This window comes from Ptychodera flava, chromosome 16 (assembly GCF_041260155.1).
Source record: "Ptychodera flava strain L36383 chromosome 16, AS_Pfla_20210202, whole genome shotgun sequence".
NCBI classification, from domain to species: Eukaryota; Metazoa; Hemichordata; class Enteropneusta; family Ptychoderidae; genus Ptychodera; species Ptychodera flava.
This window is the reverse complement of record NC_091943.1, coordinates 16,492,225-16,516,557: the sequence shown is the minus strand read 5'-3', so window position 1 is coordinate 16,516,557 and position 24,333 is coordinate 16,492,225. Positions and strand designations below refer to the sequence as shown.

Below are 24,333 nucleotides of genomic sequence, written 5' to 3'. Positions count from 1 at the left end.
AGAATCCGTGAGTGAATTTGACGGGTCTCTTTTTGAGTGACCGGATTATGATAGAAAAAATATCAAATCTGCTGAGGTGCCTAGCGGAATGTAGGCAAGTAGTCAAAGGATTCGGTGAGTTGTTCAGCAATCGCTGACCACTTGAAGGATTCGGTCAGTGGGTTCAGAAATCGCTAACTAGTTAAAGGATTCAGCGAGTGGGTTCAGAAATCGCTAACCACTTGAATGTCAGTGAGTGGGTTCAGAAATCGCTAACCAGTTGAAGGATTCAGTGAGTGGGTTCAGAAAACGCTGACCACATGAAGAATTCAGTGAGTGGGTTCAGAAAACGCTGACCACATGAAGAATTCAGTGAGTGGGTTCAGAAAACGCTGACCACATGAAGAATTCAGCGAGTGGGTTCAGAAATCGCTAACCACTTGAATGTAAGTGAGTGGGTTCAGAAATCGCTAACCAGTTGAAGGATTCAGTGAGTGGGTTCAGAAAACGCTGACCACATGAAGAATTCAGTGAGTGGGTTCAGAAAACGCTGACCACATGAAGAATTCAGTGAGTGGGTTCAGAAATCGCTGACCACATGAAGAATTCAGCGAGTGGGTTCAGAAATCGCTAACCACTTGAATGTAAGTGAGTGGGTTCAGAAATCGCTGACCACGTGAGGATGCAGTAAGTGGGTTCAGAAATCGCTAACCACTTGAATAATTCAGTGAGTGGGTTCAGAAATCGGCAAGCCGAATGTGGATGACTAGTGGAAAAATTCGGTCAGTGGTGTAAGAAAACGGATGTTAATTTTGGCATGCATTACGCGCCATAGACGTTTCGTGAGCTTGGTCCGATGTCAACAAGTTCAGGATGCGATTCCAAGGTACACATTTGAATAATCATGGAATAATTGACTACAAGAACTAAAGACGCTCAGCGAAAGGGAGAGAAGTGTATGTCTCAATCTTCAGATGTCAGCGTGTACTTGTTGCAGAGCAAATAGCGATTGTGGATGACTCGCTTCAGATGTCGTGCGAACTGTTTGATATGACATTTACATGTACACACAATATGACACCCACGTAAGGAAGTCGGCCTCCATGTGTGCAAATTTACTTTCTATGGTAACTGGCACGACTTTCATCCATACTCCCTGTATAGATTACCAGCGCTTGGATTTCCATGTTATAGCTTCTCTACTACGGCCGTGAAAATTGGAGAAAGGGTTTGGGTTGACTGCACAGCAAAGGTTCACCTGTGTAAATAAAATGTTCTCTGTTCAGATCTTCCTATATACTCTTTGGTTAGAGCATAAATAGGAATGTGCTGTTTAGAATATGTGGCACGTGCAGGTTCGCCTCCACCAACGATGAACACAGAAAACGATAACTGTTGTAGAAACTAAACCTGCTGGGCAAAACCTTGAAGTTAAAATAAATTGCATAATTTTATCAGACAATCTGTCAATTTGAATATGACACCTTTGACGGGAGAGAGAGTTGGGAGAGGGGGGGGAGGTACTCCCCCAGACAGGTGTTGTATGACATCAGTGTTTGACAATGCACAGCCTGGAGGAACTAAAAATACAAAATTTACAAATGAATATATCACATTTACCTGTAGATTCATCATCGAGATGTACGGTACAGTACTTGTCATCAATATTGTATACAAAATTAAAACATTGTACATTGTTTATGGTAAAGTTTGGGAACACAGGAAATGGTTTTGAACCCCTATTTCATTTCTGCTCTACCAAGACTAACCCTTGTAACACACTGGGGAACTTTCCCCAGTAAAAATTCAGGGTTCCGCTTGTAACAAAAGCACTGAAAACAGGTATTCAGCAAAGAGCATGTGTGGTGTACTACAGATGAATCCAGAATGCACTATGTATCACTATGTATCACTGGAGCATGTTGTTTCAGAGCTGTGTGCTTATAAACTGACATGATCCTTCTTATAACCATTTTTCTGTATATATTGTGTACATGTGGTGTTCACCATGGTTCAGATCAGGGCTCATACAAAAGATGGATTTTATCGAAAGATGACTTGCAAATTCAAGGTCAAATTTTAAAATAGTGTTTACAGATGAACAGCAGTGTTCAGTGAACATGCATAATACCTGAAAAGTGAATGTCAGTTTATATGACCTTGGTTGAATTTTACAAAACATGAAACAGAACACCCATGCATGTCATGTTCCTTCTCAGTGAAACTAGAGTTTTTCAAATCTAAACAATATCCCAGACTGCCTCAGTGCCAGAGCCCAAGAACATGCATGATAGAGTGTGTGTATATACCCTGTCATTCAAATTTGCCCCATACACTTTAAGCCACAATCAGAATTTTTTGGTAACTTTCTTCTTGATATTGAGAGAATGATTTAGTGAATGAACTTTGCAAATGAATGATATTACATAATTGAATTTGTGGTGATGATTGTATATGATCTAATATCAGCAATAATGATACACTCTATAAGAACTGCATGAGTCATGAAAAGCTTGAAATTATATTTTCTGGTCACATTATTTTGATATACTTGTTTTTGTGTAAACGTTACAGAACATGTTATAATATGACATATCTACATATCTTGATCAGATCCTTTGACTATATCATCGGTATAACGTATATTACAAAATACAAAAACAATGCTAAACGAGTAATTTGAAAATTACAAATATAGTTAAAATGGTTACAAGTACAAATGATAGGAAATGTCAGACCTCTTTTGTCACATTCATGAGCCTTGCTGGTAATTGAAAGAATTATTTTAAGTGTCACAGTTGGGCGTCTCAAGGGTCAATCATATTGGCAGGGTGTGAATACACATGCATATCCAAAAGCGGCATATTTTCTTAATGAAACCTTGTCGTCACATCTTAGGTTGACAGCTCGGATTTAGATGAAAGCAGCAGTTGCTATGCTACTCGCACATGTGGCAAGTTACTTGAGTAACTTTTCAGAATGACGCGGGCTGAAATGTGGAATCCCAAATATCAGGACGTGCATTCAAGAATATTATAATGAAAGAGTAACTACATTTAGTCTAAGTTTAGAACAACCCATTGTTTTTTATGGCAAAATTGGATCAGTGTACTCTGACGTGTGGTTGTGGTATTGTCGATACAGGTATGTACAGGAGGAGGAAATGCCAATGCAGTGCCCTCCACAGCCTTCCATTCAGAGTATTTGGTATTTTACATAAGAATGTATAATTTGCATATTCCTTAGTTTTGAAAATATAGCTTTTATTTGGTTATTAGCATATGAATAGATTGCTGACAAAAACCAACCAGAGGCTGCCCATCCCTCAAAAATCCCTTTTGGAGAATCCTGTTATGGTACATGCCATACATGTTTCATCAGTACATGGTCCTTCAACAAATGTGTATACAGATGTTTTGAAAGTGAAAGTGTTTGAAAATGAATAATGTTAAAGTATCTGCAGGCCTTACCTACATGTATTGATATGTACTTTCTGGTATTGGTTTCTGTGTTTGAAATGCAGTTTCTTGTCTGTCCCAAAGTTATGTTGGAGGCCTTCTGTTTAACCCTTTCACCACTATGGTTTGGCCCAAACCTATTGTTGTCAATGATGATTGTAGACTTGATTACAGGGAATGGAGGGTTAACAGGTTAGTTTGTCCAGACAGGCGACATTCATAGACAATAGAGAGAGCCCCCTCTACTAAATTTGCTATATTTAAGCAATAAACCACACCCATCGATGGTATACCATGAGATTTTGACCAATTCACGACATATATGCACAGTAGCCAGTGCATATATGAAGTGATCTGTTCAAAACCCGAGTGGTATACTGTCAATGAGTGTGCTTTATTGCTAATACACTGTATATCATAACAGTATATTGGAATTCTGGTGTGGAACGTCAAAAAATGACTATTGCTCTTACTGAAAGCTCGCGCATGTGCCAACTGTGCTACATCGCGAATATACCACAGTTCCTTTAACAAAAATAATAAAAATGCTGAGAAGTGTTCTCAGCTATTACCCTTTGAAACTTTCATCTTTGGTCATGGATGAGGGTCTTAAATCATGACAATTTTCTTGTGATTTTGGGTATAGCAAGAAAATGAAGAAAAAATGATTGTAAGCCGTAGATAATAAATGCTAGTGTTAAAGGGCCAGTAACTGAAATTTTTTATGATGTTTTTAATATTTTTGTATGTCAATTGTTAGCTGTTGTTCTACTTTCCAAAGCTTGTCAACATGGCACCAACATGTGTAAAATGCACTGGTATTGTTTACATTTGAATTCTAGTCCGTACCAAATTTCACTTGTCAAAAATAACAATGTAGTCTACAAATATACAGGCTGAGTTGACAAGCTGAAAGTATCAAAATATTCTCTGGGATATTGACCTAGAAACTGTAATTGACATAAAAAACAATAATAACCAAAAAAAAATCATCAAATGTAATAGCTCTTGATCCTTTAAAAATAGCATATTTGTTAGCCTTTATCGATTTATTCTTTTATTGCTGAAGTCAATTAGGTTCATTTGCAGTGGTAACACAATCGCTGTAGAATACTGCATTGTCACTGTCAGCAAAGACGAACTTAGATTCACGAGCAAAGATGATGTCATCCTTTCATTGAATACGAATACCTGATAAAAGCAAGGACATCCTCAGAGAATGAGGTCACTGCACTATATTCACCTCATGATCAAGGCACTGATTAGCACACCAGTGTATCCGGGGCGTTTCCACTTTTTTCCTGCATAATAAATATAGTTGAGATCATGCAAGGCTTTAAATATTTGTAAACATGACCAGCTTGTACATGTAAACAGGGTTAATACAGCTAAGTTATAGCATCTTCAACCAATTCAACTTCATCAAGATCAGCAACATTTTGGCCTAAAATGGCATTACCGTGTGCACCTCTAACATTTGAGCTGTGTTGTCTTACTACGATGGTGAATCTTTCATTTAATAGGCATTGCCATCTTTGAGATGTAAAAGATTAAGGCACGGTTCAGGTATTATGGCAAGGGGATTGCTGGTAAATCCAGAGGTAGTTCATGTGTTATTAAAACAACTTTGTGTGCGCGTGTGTGGTGGTGGGGGGGGGGGGGGGGCAATTTTATTTTCCTGAATATCCAGTAAGTTAAAAAGGCAGTATTTGATTGACGAAGGCTCTTCTGGGAAAGTGGTATTTCTGTGTGTCTTTCTCCTCTGAAGTCATTTCAGTATGGTCTATATATAAACATGACTGCATCTGTGCTATTAACAACTCCCTTTACAAGTCTACATGGCTCATTGTTTTTGTAGATTTTTACCGGCAGAGGAGAAATGACAGCTCCCTGGGTCACTTTCTCTGAGATGAGCCAAGCTCAGATATTCACATGGTGGATGGCCTGTATCAAGAACTTGCACCAATTACCTACAATCTTGGAAGTATAAATTTGGAATAAATTTGAATGAAAAGCATCTTTGACTTGCCCGTCATCATCATGAAATTTTCATCAGTGTGTGCTATAGTCTACGGGATGGTCAACACTTTATGTGTGAGAATTTTTTTTTTTTTTTTTTTTTGTTTTTGGGGGGGGGGGGGTGTTAATTTAACCTGTTCATCCCCACTTACCTGTAAACAGGTCCAAAATCACCATTTATAACAGTGGGTTTGGGCCAAACCATGGTGGTGAAAGGGTTAATATAATATACGTGCAGGCATGATGGATGCCAACCCACTCCCAGGCATATGAACTTAATAGCCCTTCCTTTTACTGCAGATTTGCTCTATCCAGTTAGCGTCTATAAGAATTATTTTGCCGATGATTGTCTCTGTTTACCCATGCATGTAGTAATTGACTAATTACAATACCTCTTTGGTCCAAGAAGTTTGTCTTGACAGCAGACTGTACATATACATGTAGCGGTCAAAGTTTTGTATTTTTCACTCTCAAAATCCTACAATTCTACGCTGGCCCCAAACAGCTTGTTTTGGACTCTTGTGAAAACCTAAAGGGCTGACTGATTATTCTCATACAATCAAAAATGAATTTTACCCCATTTAGTGTCTGAATTGACACACATACTGAAAATGCATGATGATATTGGTTGATGTATTTCCCTCATTCAAAAGTGTGTATGAAGACTGCACGCTCATTATTATTCATGATTATGGGAAAAAAATATAGTTGAAAATTTCCATGGAGAAGTACCATAATAGAAATTCAAATATTTGTTTTCAGGACTTAGGTTGATTTACTTAATAGGTTTGTAACGAAATTTTTTTGTCTACAACATAGAGAAGTGTACATTACATACACAAAAGCTATTTTCAAAACAACTGCACATGTACACACGTTTTTTCACAGTGTGTTCATCATAGACACTCCTACCACTGTACTCGCTAATGGTTGAAGATACAGCGGTCATCATTTTAATCATGCATTTCAGGTATTCTCTGTATATCAAAAGATATCAAACAGATATGATGGGACTGGGGCTGATTGACTATGATGGCGCGAATGATGTGTTTCTCAGCCTGGTCAAGTCCGCTGCTGCCATGGCGACCACAGTTACAGGATGAACTCCATGATTATGCAAAATTAACAAGTGAAATGTACCATAGTTGGTGCAGTTCTGATGAGAAAATTGAACAGTAATGAGATACATGTAGCAATGACTAAATTCAATTCTAGATGGATGTCTGTGGCCTGTCATTCATGTATTTCACATTTTGGATTTTGAATACAGGCTAATGTGCTCATGCATGTCCCAAAACACATTTGTGTTTATATATATATATATGTGTGTATATATATATATATATATATATATATATATATATATATATATGTTACATACACAACACCGCGCGCACTGACACACACACACACTGTATAGACCTATAGTTTTGTTTGGTGTGGTCCGATAAATTCTGCATTACTGAGCTGTTTGAGTCAGTTTAGGAAAATTTTGAATTATTTACCAATCGGTCTAAATAAAGTAGTTTTGTCTGTCCTCATTGAGCATGATTGGCCCTTGACACGTGTAATGAGGCATTCATAATGAGTCTTGAGGTCAGTCATGATTGGTGTGTTTTTAGGAACATTAGGCATCATATCAGGGTAACTAGGCATGCGTTGTCTATTTAATTTCCTCATTTGTTGAACAAATGATGGATAAATGGCACTGTTGATTATCTTTTAAGATCTGTTGTCATTATTGCTGGTAACATATTAACTTGATGAAAAGATGGACCATAAGATCTGAGGGGTGTTTCCATAAAATGTGAGAAGAAAAAATCAGTGCATCTATGAAAGTTCATAACTTGGCCCTGCCGCAACTCCCGTCAACCCTTACAGTCGTATTTTCTGAAGAAAATTATTTTCTCCAGAAAACACTGGGAATTGGAATGGAGGAATGTAACCCACATCCAATATATGAAACCATGTGAATTCCAAATGTCAAGTGGTAAAATCGAGATCAGGCGGAAAGCAGGTTTTGGTGGATATACCTGGCAAAAATCCTATGAATAAGACTGTGTGCCTAGGTCAAAAAGTGAAAACATGTCTTGATATATATACAAGCCAATAAATAAACAAAATAAGAAAAAATAATAATAAATTATATAGATTAATATAATTAATGAAAGTGAGTTAAAAAAGAGTGCCACACCCAAGATCTAATTCTTCTTCCCAAGATTAGGACTCAAATATACATTTGTATGGTGTGTTCATGAAGAAATTAACATAGCCTGACTTGCTGTATTTAACTGTGTCTAGGTATGGTACAGCTGTGCAGATGTGTTTTCATTCACAATGTATATGTCATGTTTGAGATCTTCAATTTCATATATCCTTTGACAGTGTTGGCGCTAGGAATTTTTTCATTGTAGCCACAGTCTGTTAGTGTGGCTAAAATGATCAATTTTTTTTTAGCCACAAGCAATTTTTATTAGCCACACCCATCAAATCAATTTCACATACAAATTGCACAAGCCCTATTTTCAATAACGTTTGTACTTTATTATCCGCATGTTTGGCCAGGTCTGTTGTACATACATTTTAATTCCTCGACAGATAAACCGCTGAGCACATTTTCTGCCAATTTTATAGCTGCAGATAACAATGACCAGGAGCACAGTAAAATTCCAGGTCCTTTGTGAAATTTGTATGTCCTTCAATTAAAAATCATATGTATTAAACAAAAATTGGTCTTAACTTTTCATGAATGCTGGTAAATAAATTGACCCCTCTCTTTATAGACAGGGACAAATAAACTTCTGTTTATTTTTAACTTTTATTATGACACAAACAACAAATCGAGTTCTTGGAACAAAACTTGCATAACATGTCATGAAAAAATCATCAAAGTCTAATCATTGGCCATAATTGTTCCTCTTCTTTATTTTTTACATGATTTAAAAACTGCTGTACATGACCAATGATTATCTGGTGATCTGGATAAAATTACAGTGATTGCCTGACTATGCAAAGCATGGTCCATAAAGTATCAAAGAAAACTATTGGTATAAAAAAATTGCTTAGGTCTTGAAAATTAATTAAATTCGCAAACTCAGTGAAAAATCAAAAGAGCAGTTCGTCGATATGACAAATCTACGATCAACCGACTCATCTGTAGTAGCTCACATTTTGTACTTCCATGCACAGACAAAAACCTTGCTGTTCCACCATGGTCTAGACCGTGGTTCGTATGTCTTTGTTCTCTTCTCGGTGGTTTTCTTATTTCCTTTTTTTATAAATTAGAAGCTATTTTAAACCTAGTTTCTTTCTGAGAACAATCAATGAACTATTTGTAGTTGGCAATCGTGGCTGCCCGCAAGCCGCATCGCATCGTACCGTGCATTCGTAACACATTTGCCTTGTTTGGGTGTCTCGAAACTACCCAAACCGTACAAGGACCGGAGTATACAAACTGGGGATCTTGAAACTTTTTCGCGCATGCTCATTTTAGCTCTGAGCAAAGTCCAACGCCATCACTTCAGTCTGTCAGTTGCCTGCTCAGGAACTCTGCCGTCGATCATCGGTCGACGTAAGACAGAGTAACGAATTATTTTGTTCAAAGGCTAGATATTTAAATGACTGAATATTTCGATAGTCTGACCGATCTAAGGGTTATTTTGATACGTTAAAAGTGACAGAACCAGCGTGATTAACGATGGTGCACGCTGTTTGGAATACGTTGTGCTGCTATGCAGGCCGGCGTGAACTCAAATTACATCCCGACGCGACGTACGTGGTCAAATATTTCGTACCACAGGCGTTCTGTTTTGTGGGTTGTTTGTAAAAGTGTAGTTTCTGCTACGTTCCGACGTTCTCTTCCGTAGCCTTATCACCTACGGAAGAGAACGTCGGAACGTAGCAGAAACTACTCTTTTACAAACTACCCACAAAACAGAACGCCTGTGTTTCGTACGATGCTTGCAGCGTTTAAGCTGGAAAATTTGGATTGCGGAAAATAAAGTAGACTTATTTGTAAAAACGACTAGTTGTTAGAATAGTACGCTACATAAATAATCCGGTACATATTTTGGATCGATCACAATGAACACCCGCATGTCGAAATTCTTGGTCCTTCGGGAAAACAGTCGGTCTGGGATCGCAGGACTGACGTGACTTTCGAAGACGTCTAGGGTCAATAATCCAAACACGGCACCCGGTCACGAGCTTTCGCCACGCGTGGCGAAGGCGTAGCAATTTTTTTCGCCACATTGGACATTTATTCGCAATTTGCGACTGTGGCGAACGTTAGCGCCAACCCTGCTAAGGCTTTGACAGCAATGAGATAGTACAGAAAATTGATCACAATAAGTAATGCACCAACAATCGTAATCTCAATCTAGAATTAAAAGTAGATACAGTTGGTACAGTATTTGTCTTCATGGTGGATTTTATGACGGCACCACAGAGCAAAGTTACTATCTCTACTGTTTATATAATTATACTCAGATTTTATTCAGCTGTACATAAATAGAAAGAAGGCATGAGGTGAACAATTAAACACATAATATATTGCAAACAGCATAAAAATATTTAAAAGGAAACAAAACAACAGGTAGAAAAATCCATAAAAACAAATAAATATGCGAATGATACATATATTAGTAGTGTTTATAAAAATATGAAATGTTAATTTCATTCAGCATCTTAAATTCAGATGAGTATTGAATTGGAATTGTTCAATATAACCTGTGGAAAAAGGACCTATAAGCTTTCGTATAAACAAACAGAACAAGCATATGTTATTTGATATTTTTTGAGTAGATATCGTATTTACCTAGAATACAATGGACATTTTTCTCAGTATAAACTGCAAGTTAAAATCTGATAGTCAAGGACAAATGTCATGTTTGAGTTACAGCACCATAAATAGACTCATTGAAGAGCCAGCCATTGATGACCTAGCTGTTCAGAGGTGGCAGAATTGATGAAAGATCTGAACTTTTCGAATTTGATAAACAGTAATTTGCCGCTGTGAGAGATGTTTCGTCAGCTCACAGCCATGTGACCAGGTTATTGATAATGAAGGTTTATTGCAGTGAAGCAAAACATATAGTTGGTCGACCATAAGACACTAATGCGCACTGATTTTTTTAACATGTCATATCAGATATTCACAGTTCATCAAATTTCATGTCTCATTGGTGTACCATATTTTTTCGAAAATGTTTTCAAACACTCACTGAAATTTTAAAAATTTGCAGTCTATATATGTCATGCATGTCTTCTACATCTGTTTGATTACATAAAAATAAACACACACAAAAGCCAAAGAAAGAAAATAATATATGTAAATAAACAGCTAATTTAAAGAAAATAAATAAATAAATAAATACATAAATAAATAAATAAATGAAATACACTGGAAGCAAAAGTGAGATTTTTTCAAAACATTGATAAATCTCTTGTACTGTTTAAAAAGTTACAGTTACATGTAACATGTAACAGTAATTGTAACATTTCTGATTGCTCGCGAATGAACATAGAAATTATATGAACCAACAGATTCCGTTGTTGGTTTTTGGTGACACACCAGTCAATTGATCTAAACATGGTGCTTTGCATCATCAGTGTTGCGCTGTTGCCTGTCACTCAGAATCATTGCTGTCAGTGCATAATGAAGGTCGTTGAAGTCTATGTTTCCATGGAAACAAGAACTGTGACATCATGTCCTCTGACATACTTCTCCTGCCTGATGAAAGCGGAATACAGAAACATCATTAAAAATTGATCAAAAGTATTATGAAGATATTGTTGTGCAAATAACATTCTCTGTACATATACTTGAACACTGGACATTCACATATGTATTGCAATCACACTCATGCAGTTTTGTTATTTCAAATCTTTGGTTGATTTACAAAAATGTATGTTTCTGTTTTGAAGGAAGGATTTACAGTACATGCGTAATTGTGCACAATGTAGGACAAAAACAACATGGAGAGCAACCATATTGCTGTGCTGTATGAATTATTAAATCATTACTTGCATTCTTGAAATCATCTGTTGAACATAAATCTGTGTGTTAAAACAAATTTTTGGTAGGGAGACTCACTGAGCTCTTTGAAGAAATATTAGTAAAAAAAACCAAAAAACAACAACAGTGATAGTGGAACATTTCATCTCTGAAATATTTTATAATGAAATTTAATTACCAAGGTATCAAATATTATTATCATATGGCTGGTATATAGAAAATGTATGTTAATCTATCTGTATGAAATGTGATTTTTTTTTTGAAAAGCAACAGAAATTGACCATTTTATGGAAATTGAAATGTACAAACCTAGCAGTATTATGTGATTGTGTACTCTGGGTCTGGGGATAATGATGGAGTTTTGCTGAATATGTAGAAAATGCAACGTCTTTATCCTTTGGCCAACAATAAACGTACGGGTATATTTACTAGATCTGGCAGTATTAGGACCTGTAGCTCTGCTAAACAAGTATCAAGTAGTACATAAATTTGTGTCGACCTTGAAACTGGCATTTTCAAATACAGATATATCACACACAGAGTGTGTGTGTTTGTCATGAGTCTATTGCCACTGAGTGTCGATCTGCGCACGATACGGTCAGGAAACTATGGCAACCGTTGGTTTACTGCAGTACACTCGACAGATCACTTCTATTGTAGAGGATGAAATGAGATCTGGATGGAAAAATATTACAATGCTAATATCAAAGCGATCGATATCTTTGTATGGTACATCATTGCATGATGAACATGTCCAAATATAATCTGAAGAATCATGACAATGACTTTCAAAATGACATCTATCACACATGTGATATACATTTGTATTTCTCAGTCACACCTTTTTCATTGTTCTAACTTTTAAATGTCATGTAATTTCTCTTTTTAGATCAGTTTTAATCAGTGAATTGTAACCTTATTTTTTCCAATACTCAGTGTGTTGATTTCTTCAGTGTTATTTGATTGATTCAAAATAATTGAAAGGGACTATCTTACATGTATGCACTGCAGGTACATTCTGATTTGGAATTGAAAGATAAAATGAGCAATACAGGATTTATTTCTCTATTGTGGGATCAGTGTACCTCCCAGGCTCCCCCTCATTTGTTCACAGAGGGATGTTATTGGATAGCTCTTCATTGATAATTGTCAAGCAAAACTATCTTGATGTTAGTAAATTATATTATGCCCTCATGGTCAATGCAATGTGCTCTATATAGCATACTGTATGTTCCCTCAGATAGTTAGAGGACCAGTAGATGTAACTTTTCATGATTTTTTTTCACTATTTTTTGTTTTTTAATGTCAATTGCAAGTTCTTGAGTTCTTCATATCCTTAAAGCATGTTGAAGCGCAAAGTAGTTAGTTTTTCAACTCGACATCTTTACTTGTGAAATGAACCATTATTGTTTACATTGGTCTTGACCAGAATTCTCTTGTCAGCAATAACAATGCAGTATACACATGTACATGCTGAGTTGACAATCTGAATATTGTAATTGTATCTCAGCATGCTTTTGGAAGTAGAGTAAGAAACTGTGGTCGACATTGGAGTGAAAAAAACAGTGAAAAAATTGTTAAAAGTTTCAGAGCTATACTGGCCCTTTAATTAAGTGGGTGAGCTAGCAGAGCCAGCAAGGTGACTTTTGATCATAAATGCAGTTGTGAACATGTACCGATAGCTTGCTGTGTGAGCTGTGATGGGCTCGGACACATTAGAATATATAATCTACATGTATGCAGTAACACTGCAATGGAATGGATAAAGTGTTGTGATCAAGGATAAACATGGGTTAGAAAGTGACACTTTTGCCCTTTTGCTAAAAAAATTCTGCTTTTGACTGAAGAGAAAGTAAAGAGCTTGAGACATGTTTGCTGTGTCACAAAAGGTACATGCCTGAGTGTTTTAGTGATTTTCTGCTCTCTATCTTTCAGGTCATTTGACAAAAATTTACTTGCAATAATGGAGGAGGAACAACCCATGGAAACACAGCCTAGCAACAGTAACAACGACATCTATGTGACTCTCCGCAACTTTAACATCGAAAAGAAAATCGGACGCGGTCAATTTAGTGTGGTATACAGGGCTACAAATCTTATAGACAACAGTGTGGTAGCCCTTAAGAAAGTTCAGGTATGTATGAACTCTCATGCAGCTCCTCGTTGGCTATGTAACATGGTCCATTCCTGCCCTGATTTCAAGCTAACATGTATGTAGCTATAGTAAGCTAAGCGTTAGCCTCACGGCTAGCATAGCCAGACCATTTTTAGGGGTCCTTCAGTGGAGGCTAGAGATCAGTAACTGTGTAACAAAGTAGGGACAGTTAGTTTCTTGTGTTCATGTATACATACACCTGTTTGGGTTTGCTTAAATTTGTAAATTTGCTTTATGTTTGAAGTTTTCTCATGTTCTACTGTAGCAAAACGTTTTCCTTCCAAATTTACAAACTCCTGAGAAATGTTCATGCCGATAAATCAGGGAACTGAGAGTCATCTACAGTTAAAAGTGCCCTAGTCAATTAAACCATTGTCTGTTTAGATCATGGTTCATTCACTTGAGGGCGCTGTCCTGGGATAAAATCCATGGAAACTGCTTCTAAGGTTTTGCAGATTATCAGCCTGGCAAAAATAATGCTGTAACCAACAATTTGGAATTTGTGATAATGCTTTGAAGAACATTCCATGGAAAGGTCACGTAGTGCTTTGAAATTCACCTTGAGCCATCACCTGAAATATAAATGCAGATGACAGTTGTCAAACTAAGTTGAAGTTGAGCATAGTTGTCAAGTGCCAAGAAGAACTGACGAGTGTATTATTCCATTGACGTTATTTCTTGTTTTGCTTTTTCCAGATTTTTGAAATGATGGATGCTAAAGCAAGACAAGATTGTATAAAAGAAATTGACTTGCTCAAGGTATGATTGTTTTGTCATCCTTTTAGAAAGATGCTCTTTTATGATGTAGGTTTCTTAAGGTAGTACGTGCTTTGAAATTTAATGTCTTATAGTTTTGCTCTAACTTCTGTCAGGGAATCTTTCAACCATTCTTTTTCAAAATAAAGAATAAAAATCAGGGGTTACTGTGCAAATTTTGGTATAATTACAGAAACAGCAACAAATTACTTTGAATTTACGGGTATTTGAAATTCAATATAGCTACCGTCCCTGTGTTCATCCTATGAGTGAAAAATAAATTTTCTGTGTTCAAAAAAATGCGCCAGTCATTACTTTATGAGCTTCAAAATGAGCCCCCAAAAGTAATGGATCAAAAATAAGAGTTGTACAATTTCAGTCCCAATATCTGTACCCGTGGCGCATTCTATAGCAAATCTGAGACCATCTTGGATAAAGTTAGGAAAAGACACGAAGATTCTTGAGTAAAACTACCAGTTGCAAGAGCACTGACAGTGATTTTTCCAAAATTATGTGAAAGAAAACATGTACCAAGTACAAGTTCATGAATTCCATTTGTTTATTAAGGATACGGGTAGCACAAGTTTATAGATACATGTTGAAATTGACAGTGATATTTTCGTTTGCATATTGATTTTGTTTTCTACTTTCTCCTTTTGCACCGTAAATTCCTTTTGCAGCAACTTAATCATCCAAATGTTATCAAATATTTAGCATCTTTTATTGAAGACAATGAGTTGAATATTGTACTAGAGTTGGCTGACGCTGGGGATCTATCGAGAATGATCAAGGTAAGTCATAGAACGTCATCAAACCATGCTCTGTATGATCAAAATGCATCAAGTAGAAACAAGAGCAATGTCTATTGTAGCAGTGTCTGTCTCATTTGTAATATCTGCTATAATATTTATTGACACTTGAAATTCAAAATGGCTGCCATCCCTGAATTACTCTATGGGAAAAAATTAAAATTTTTGGTTTCACAAAAAAAAGGAAGTGAAAACTTTATTTTCTCCTTGAGCTTCAAAATGAGTCGCCACAAGTGATAGATCAAAAGAATATTGTAAAAGTTTGAGGGTTTGAATGTTGATCCCCTAGGTTCATTCTGCCTTTATGAATGTGTCTACCTTTATGCATATTTGAAATTCAAAATGCCTGCCATCCCTGTTGCTTATGGATGTTACGTTATCAACACCACAGTCTCTCCATCATATTGAAGGACTGTCTACGCCTACATTGACTTTGTTTTACATTTGATTTGTGCTTTTTTCCGGATTTGCCAGCATTTCAAGAAACAGAAGAGGCTGATACCAGAAAGGACAATTTGGAAATATTTTGTACAGCTGTGTAGTGCGCTGGATCACATGCACTCAAGGCGAGTCATGCACAGAGGTGAGACTGTTACTGCACATGTTGTTCTTCTGTAAGAGGGACAGAAGAAATTTTACGTCATTTAAGTTACCGGTAGTGTGCGCCACGAAAGTGCAAAACTTAAACCTTCGCTCAAACTTTCAACCATTCTCTCACCGAATCAATAACAATCAGTGATCACTGTGCCAAGTTTGGTACCAGAGAAAAAAATTACCTAGCAATATTTGAAATTCAAAATGGCTGCCATCACTGTGTTAACTCTTTTGGGAGAAATAAAATATTTGATTTTCGAAAAAACTAAGATGGTTAAAATGAGCCTTTACAAATGGTGGATCAGAAAAGAATTGTAAAAATTTGAGAGTCTGAATGGCTGTCTCTTAGGCGCATTCTACTGTAGTATAACTCAATGCTGTTCCTGGGCACAGACACACAGACTTTTCAGTATACAGTTGTGCTATGGTAATATTAAGAAGGGGGTCATATGTGTGACACAACTTTCTCCTACTCCCACGTGAAGTGAATGAAATTAAATGTACATAAGCATTTACAATTAAATAAACATCTATAATATTCTCTATGTTATAAATAAACATCTATATTTTAATTTCACTGACATCTGATGTGTATGTCTGACCTGTGCTGAGTTAAATTTACCGTAGTTCTGATTTCAACCTAAAAACCCCTACCCAGCCAATCGATCTGAAGTTGACCTGTTTTGGAATCGTTGACACTCGTTTGTATTTCAATTGAACCCATGACCTCGTTACAATAAACTCAAAGCAGTTAGTCTGCCAGCCTAAAATAAGCAGGCCAGAGCCCTCAGGGGTTCGGTGAAATACTGCCAATAATGAGGGTCCATGCCTCGGTACAGAAATGCTTTGACGTATGATGACAAGTTTCCTTATTCTAGAGCATTTCTGTAAGCCTCAAAACTTATTCAGTTTTATTTGTTGTTCTATTTTTGTACACACAGACATCAAGCCTGCCAATGTATTCATCACAGCAGCTGGGGTAGTCAAACTTGGGGATCTAGGGCTGGGCCGTTTCTTCAGTTCAAAGACAACCGCGGCGCACTCGTTGGTGGGCACGCCGTATTACATGTCTCCTGAGAGAATCCATGAAAACGGTTACAATTTCAAGTCAGACATTTGGTCGCTAGGGTGTCTTCTTTATGAGGTACGTTGAAGATCCCTATGATGTCACAGCAAACATTGTCAGAAAAGTATTTTCTCAGGATGAGATACTGTACATGCATTCCATGCTAGATAGATTTTTAAAACCATAGAATTCACCATTAAGATAGTAGTATATAAATTTACTTGAAACTGTAACAATTATCAGTGATTTCCAGCTCGTAGCCATCATAAAATACACTTCCAAGTTGGCCTTACTGTATCTACATTGTTTGGCAATTGTACACCAACACTCACAGATCAGAATAATGGTGTCATGCATACATGTACAGTGGCACATAAACCACAATATTGATATACACTGCATGTGAACCCTACTTGTGAAGGGACATTTTTATGGCGACAACCAGTCTCTGCCAAGGCCAATTTCAAATAAACTTTCTGCAGTTTCAAGTGCAGTTTTTAAATGGTCCAACTGTCTAATTGACAAATTGTAAGAATGCCACACAGTTCCAATCATTTTAAACAGTGGAATTTGACAACCCTTGACTATGAAACAACATCACAATATTTTGCAGCAGCTCTTGTAGAGAACATAATATTTGAATACATTATCACTTACAAGCAGTCATTTCCCAATGTAATTTCACATGCATGTACTGGTAAATTGTGCATTTCAAATTAAGCACATTTCCCCTGTTCCATTTCAGCGGCATAGGAAATTGCCAAATCAGTTGCATTGCTGAATAATATGTGTTACAGGTCTAGCATTTCTATACACTACCTTCTTTCATGATAGCAATCAGTTGTTGCAAGTGGTTAATTGAAAAATCAGGTGGTTATGAAATTTGGGGTAAATTATCAAATTCCTTACTTTGATAATTAACGATTTGTTTCTCATGTTTTGGAACATTTTCCCCACCTACAGATGGCGGCCCTTCAGTCACCATTTTATGGAGACAAAATGAACCTCTACTCACTCTGTAAAAAAATAGAACAGTGTGACTACCCCCCACTGCCAGCTGAGCACTATTCTGATGAGGTAAGTGTCACTGGATGTGTACGGGTGTCTGATAAGACAAGTATCACAGGGTATTTCTGGGTCTCAGACTAAATGAGTGGAACAAGTCGTGTCTGGGTCTAGATTTGATGAGTGTCAAAGAGTATCTGATTAGATGAATGTCACAGGGTGTCTGATTGGATGAGTGTCACAGTGTCTGGTTGGATGAGTGTCACAGGGTGTCTGATTGGATGAGTGTGACAGTGTGGTTAGATGAGTGTCACAAGGTGTTTGATTAGATGAGTGTGACAGGGTGTCTGGTCAGATGAGTGTCCCACTCGATGTCACAGGGTGTGTCTGGCTGTCAGATGAGGTAAATGTCGCTTCCTCTATCTTGGTCTGAAGTTAGGTTAGAGCCACAGTGTGTGTCTATATATCTGCCTTCATAGTCTAAAGGACAAGCAAGGTTGCATATTTTGTAATGCATTACTGAACTGGCTTTGAGACTTACAGTAAGGATTCAAAAAAAAATTCAAAGAATTTAACCCATGAAATGAACTTCTATTTTACTTTTGGTCTGAGAGTCAGAAGTGAAAGGAAAATTTATTATTTTGTGGACAACTTGATAATGGTACAATTCTTATTATGAATCTAGCATACAATGGTAGTTGTAATTTCTTTTAGTTTACCAATTACCATTTTCCGTTATTACTACATGAGACAAGATGTTACCGAATGCAACCTCAGATTTTCATTTCGTTCACTGATTCCTTTCTTCTTTCTGTTCTTTCCCCCTTCAGCTGAGGACCTTAGTTGCAATGTGCATAAACCCAGACCCCGAGCAGAGGCCGGACATCACATACGCCTATGAAGTGGCCAAACAAATGCACGCACAGAGTTTACAGCAGCAGCAGCAACAGCAGACAAGTTAGACGTCATTCACATCTACATCTGAACTTACTGCCTTAAAAAAAATATACCACGCTTCGTGCTTTAAATCTTCTTAGCAAGTTGTCCTCACCCTTTTGTCGCTGTGATGAGCAGCCTATACATTTAGCTTCACCGTTGTCAACGCTCGCCAGCTGGCATACCAGTTTGAGTTTCCTAGGTGAAGTTTTCTTTTCTGAGACATCGCTTTTGATTGGCTGTCACCATGGTATTTATGTAAATATTATGCTCAGTGTGTGTATGTTTGTTTTCTCCACATGTATGTGGTAGGCAGTGCACCGTTTTGAGTCGTGTTGTCACGAGAAGAAAGATACATAAGTCTGTCGTACAGTTACATGGTAGTTTTGGTATTTTTAACCCTTTCTCCTGAATATTGGTACAAACCTGATTTTTTTCTGTGACAGTTAGACCTCAATACAAGAAAATTTTGAGTGGGGGAGTTGCACAGAATAATTTCTGGGCTACTTTATCTCGTAAAGAAGTTGCCACATGGTATAGCTGCATTGAAATCTTGCTGAAAGTATACACGTAACTTGAGAAATTATGATGATATTGTAAAAGTGACCTTTTTGTCAAGTTTTTTTCTTTCTTGGACATTTGCTCCTGTGAAAATGAACCTTACTTTCCTCTGAAAGCGTGTGAAAATGAAAGTGGTTAGGGAGTCATTTATAAAGACAAGGTCTTACATCATTCCATTTGAGCTGGGTGGCAGTTCCGTCTGTTTTGGAGTATCACTTTTCATATTTTTTTATTTTTACAAGTATTCCTGCATGTTTTTTTATAAAGTACATGCCGTTGCCGTGCAGATCAGAATGGGAAAGGGAAAGTCAAAGGGAATCTTCTGCTGTATTCTGTCTGATTCCTGGATCAAACGTTCTTGTAAAGAATGTGCCTGCATGTTGTGCTGTGAGTTCATGTGATTCAGATATTTAACCCTTTGAGCGCCAAAGTCAACTTTTACCGCCTATATAAAATGTACCCCCGTCAAATTTTTTCAGATTTTTGCCAAAATTTTGATGGAAACATGTAGCCAATGAAATGTGCTGTCTGTTTGGTACCAAATAATAAAAAAATTACAGAAAAATTCATAAAAAGTTTTAAAATGTTGCACTACAATTTGGGCGGGAAAAATTACAGCACTCAAAGGGTTAAAGGCAGGCCTTGATGACATCAGCAATGGCGATGTCAATAATCAGCAAACAGGCACTGAGAATTAAGTCAAAGTGGTACAAAGAAATGTCTGTCCAATACAAAGAGATGTCTTTTCTGGGCATAATAATTGTAACCTTTTAATGTATTCTTGATTTTTATTCCATGAATGGAATACCGTATTCTCCTCCAGCTCTCTAAAGTATATCGAAATACAGAGTATTTAGCCTTTTCAACCCAATAAATTGTGTGCAGTGTGCACACAATATTGTTGACAAATCCTGGTAAATTCTAGTCCAAATTTGCATTCTGTCATCAACAAATAATGTTGGACATTATATGAATATCCGTCATGTGCACGACATGATTGAACACAATATTTTGGAGCAGAACAATAAACTGAATTTTGCAAATAACAAAAAAAAACCGGAAAATTTACCAAATTTATGGTTAATTGAGCTTTAATGGAAAAAAATTGAGAGCTGGTATGCATTTCACAATCTCTTCTTTTCTGTTTCTTCATTTACAAAAGAAGAGAACCATTTGAAAAGGCTTGGTTTGGAAGACTTCCTGTTACCAAACTACAATTCAAAATAGTTTGACTGCAGAGCTACATCTGTACTGTAGGCACTGTACATTTCTTCCTCAACAACCTGTAGGCCTTCAGAAAGCCAATATGCATCCACCCAAAGCGAGGAGTATAGATTATTAATTTTGTGGAGGAGTAATCATGTTAATGGGAAAATTCTTTGTCCGAGAGATTTGCGAGTGGCTAATGGCACTGCCATTGCAGGTGCATTATGTTATTTTTGAAAAGAAATTGCAATATTTTTCATTTTTTTGTGATTGAATCGTACATGTGTATACACGACAGTAATAGGTATCAAATATATTTTAGCCAAGGGGATCATTTTAAGACTAACCAACTGGTACCGCTTTACCATTTGAAAATGAATGTGTCCAGCTAATATGAATTTCATTGTTAAAAAAATTGGTTGTTGCAAGCTTGTTTCTTATTGGTACATTGACATCCATTACGTTGACTGTGGCCAATCAGAAGATGTGTTACATCTTCAATGGATCAAAGCTTTAAATGATAAAACTGATAGTGTATCTAGTCGTGTAATTATTTCTCACTCACTGATGTACTACGGTATCCTTATTGGTTTAGATGATCTACTGAGTTTTTTAAGTGATAAAATATTGGGTCAGTAATAAATAATTAGATATTTAAAGTGTGATTTTAAAATATCAAAATTTGAATTGAATGTAAATGTACGGTACATGATAAGCAACAAACGTTTTCCTCTTTGCCAAATTCCAATAGATAGTTAGGTTTTTGTGACTGTCTGTATATACATGTATATATATGGTTGTAGTGAGCAATGTGTTAAAAAGCTTTTGCATTGTCAGAGCTTGTATTGATTTATGTTCCCTGGGTTAGAATGCTCCCTTGGAGTTTGTGTCCCATTTTTATCAGGTAGGGTCTTTGTCAACATTATTATTTTCACATCACCTGAAAAACTACATCATTAATAGATATGCCAGCGTATACATGTGATGCTGCCGTGGTGCGTGTCAACATGAACATGTGGACGATCCAAATTTTACGGTGATGTCTCTCTTCATTTGCATATCTATCGTTTTTTTACCCTCTGAACAGAACATCCATAGTTCAGTTATTGACCAATTTGCTGTATCGTACATACTTTATTAAGATGAGTTGAGTACAATGCCTGGCCTAGGATTTGTATGCTCCCAGAAAGTCTGTGAATTTTAAAGCCTTCTTGAAAGTCCTGGAAAAGTCTGTGAAAATGAAATTGAGTCGTTGAGAATCTTTGAAAATGGATAAGCCACCCACAAGTTTAAAAAATCACAAAAAGATCAGTTGTGATATTGTATGCAAAACAATATAATATGTTTTAAAGATTATGCCTGGAAAATGATATTTTGGACTTCTAAAAGTCTCTGAAAATTGCTGAGAGGGTTCTTTGAAGTCCTGGCATTTCAAGTGGCATTGAGCGTACGGATTCTTGCAGCCTCATTTGATAAATATTATTAGCATGAAGAGAGTGCAATGAAGCCAAAAGATGAGAATGTACAGTAATTTTACCATTTTCGTCATGCTAATGGTGCACTATCCTGTGCTGTGTGTAATCACAGACACTGGAGAGGGCAGATCCCCACAATCAAAACTGCCAAACATACACCGACCCCCTGAGTGGTGATAAAGAGATGTTGGAGGGGAGATGGTGTAGATTAAATCAATGGTACCTCCCCAAAAGTAGGTCATAACAGATAGCTGAGAGGAGAGAGGGGTTGCATGGCTCCATCCAACTGTCACTTTACTCCCAACCACAAATCCTGCTGGGGAGGTTCCCCCTACCCCCTCACATGACTGATATGGGTTTTGTCAGTACCTTGGTGGCTGGAATGCCCCTCCACAGTGTCCAAGGATGTGGCATCACCGTTACCTTCTCCTCATTCCTTGACAAGAACTCAGTACAGTAATGCTCTGGCAAGAAATTCTGTCTTATCACTACAAAAAAAATACTGACATTGCTTTTTTCCTCACCTCCCGTCAGGTATTCTTTATAATTTTCGCTGTTCAAATAGCGTGATACAGCATGTGGCATCATCAGATTTTGTAGCACAGTATTCCTGTGTACTGCTCTCCACAGCTTGTAAAAAACCCCAGAGGCACTGCTAATTTACATAAATATGGATAATTTGCATATTATTTTGTATTGAATATGTCATCTTCTGTATAATTATTAGCATGTGAATAGATTGCTAGAAAAAAACAGGGGTGGGATACCTCACAAAATCCCCTTGTGGAGAACCCTGCACACTGATTATACTCAGTTTCGTTGTTTTTTGAAGTTCATGGTTCTCATTCTGACTGTTTTGTATGTGAATTTGTAAATTTGACTCTGTTTCGTACCAGCTTATCCACAATCAGAATACTTTTGACAAACTAGACCACCAGTTTATCACTAGATTAATGATACGTACAGGTTAACCCTTTCAGGCCTGACTTTCTGCTAAATTACCAGAGCAGCCCTAATATATAGGGGATTAGGCCTGAGAAGGTTAAAGGTTACTTTTTTCCTCATAAAAAAGTGCATGCACATTTCACTGTGCTATGGCATGGATGTTCATTGGACCAGGTCCAATCAGAGGGTCCGAGATTGGACAGATCATACATCTAAAATGAAATTAGACTGGGCCAGAATGCGTCAGTACAGAAAGAATTCTTGTAAGGTTTGCAACATTTCCACGTACACAGAAGAAATTTGGTTTTCTAGGGCTACAAATTTACGGTATGTAAAGACCAAAGTCACAATTTCAGGCTTGTCCCCAGGGGAGTGGTAAAAAGATTTCCTCATATAAGCCATAGCTTCAATCAGGAATTTTGACAGTATATTGCTCTTTTAAATGTGACGCATATGCTTATGATACTGACCTGCAAGAGACATAAAAGTTGAGAAGAAGAATGTCAAAATGATGTTTACATCCACACTGTAATCAGTTTGAACATTTTTTATGTGTGTTTGTGTGGATTAGCCAACCAGGGACGGCATGCAGCATGATATTTAACTATTAAACAGAGATAGGGTTACATTTTATCCATTTACAAAGTTTTTAGAGACATTTTCACCTCTTTTTTTGCTCTCGTCTAATCTCTGTCACTTCATAATGTGTATACAGTGTACAGTGTCTGAATCTGTAGAAAAAAATATTCAAAAATTGAAAAATTGAAATAAAGAGTCTGTTAAAATTAAAAGATTAAGCTCGTATGTAATTTCATGTGTTCAGTTTGGTTTTCATGTCCATCGCAGATGTTTGACAGACTACGTGCAACCAGTTTTCAAATCCAGAACTTAGCTTTTGAAGCGCTTTCACCTACGGTACTCTGGTTTGCCCCCCCCCCCCCCCCCCCCCTTTCACCACCATGGTAAAGTGTTGTAACCCAAACCTGTTATCATCAATAGTGAACATTGGTCAGTTGGAAAGAAACTGGGATGAACAGATTGATGCTGGGATCGGTGTCTTTGTATCCACACGACTTGTTCCCAACTTTGTATCAAGTGCTCAAAAGCACACCTGGTGTTCGCATATAGTGGTATGTGAATTGTATGACAACCAATCAACACATTGAATAGTTTAGGATATGACGGAATTGAAATTGATTAGCTGCACAATATCTGTCAGATATACTGCACACAAATGTTAAGGGTTATTATCTGTGATATGCGCCTTAAATTCTATAAATAAAACTGTGGAAAGTTTGGAAACGGGAGTAACAAAATACAGTTTATCATACACCTCGATTCACACGCCTTTGT

General features: G+C 37.0%; 1 protein-coding gene across 1 annotated transcript in view; it reads left to right on the top strand.

Moving 5' to 3' along the window:
- The window catches only part of LOC139114139 (serine/threonine-protein kinase Nek7-like), an 81,010-nt gene extending 57,254 nt beyond the window's left edge, over nucleotides 1-23,756 (top strand). The window contains exons 3-9 of the mRNA XM_070675683.1: nucleotides 13,408-13,606; nucleotides 14,324-14,386; nucleotides 15,064-15,174; nucleotides 15,667-15,775; nucleotides 16,728-16,930; nucleotides 17,816-17,929; nucleotides 18,688-23,756. Of these exons, the coding sequence (XP_070531784.1) occupies nucleotides 13,436-13,606; nucleotides 14,324-14,386; nucleotides 15,064-15,174; nucleotides 15,667-15,775; nucleotides 16,728-16,930; nucleotides 17,816-17,929; nucleotides 18,688-18,819 (903 nt within the window). The 5' untranslated portion in view covers nucleotides 13,408-13,435 and the 3' untranslated portion in view covers nucleotides 18,820-23,756. The remainder of the gene's footprint in view (nucleotides 1-13,407; nucleotides 13,607-14,323; nucleotides 14,387-15,063; nucleotides 15,175-15,666; nucleotides 15,776-16,727; nucleotides 16,931-17,815; nucleotides 17,930-18,687) is intronic.
- The last annotated feature ends 577 nt before the right edge of the window (nucleotides 23,757-24,333 follow it).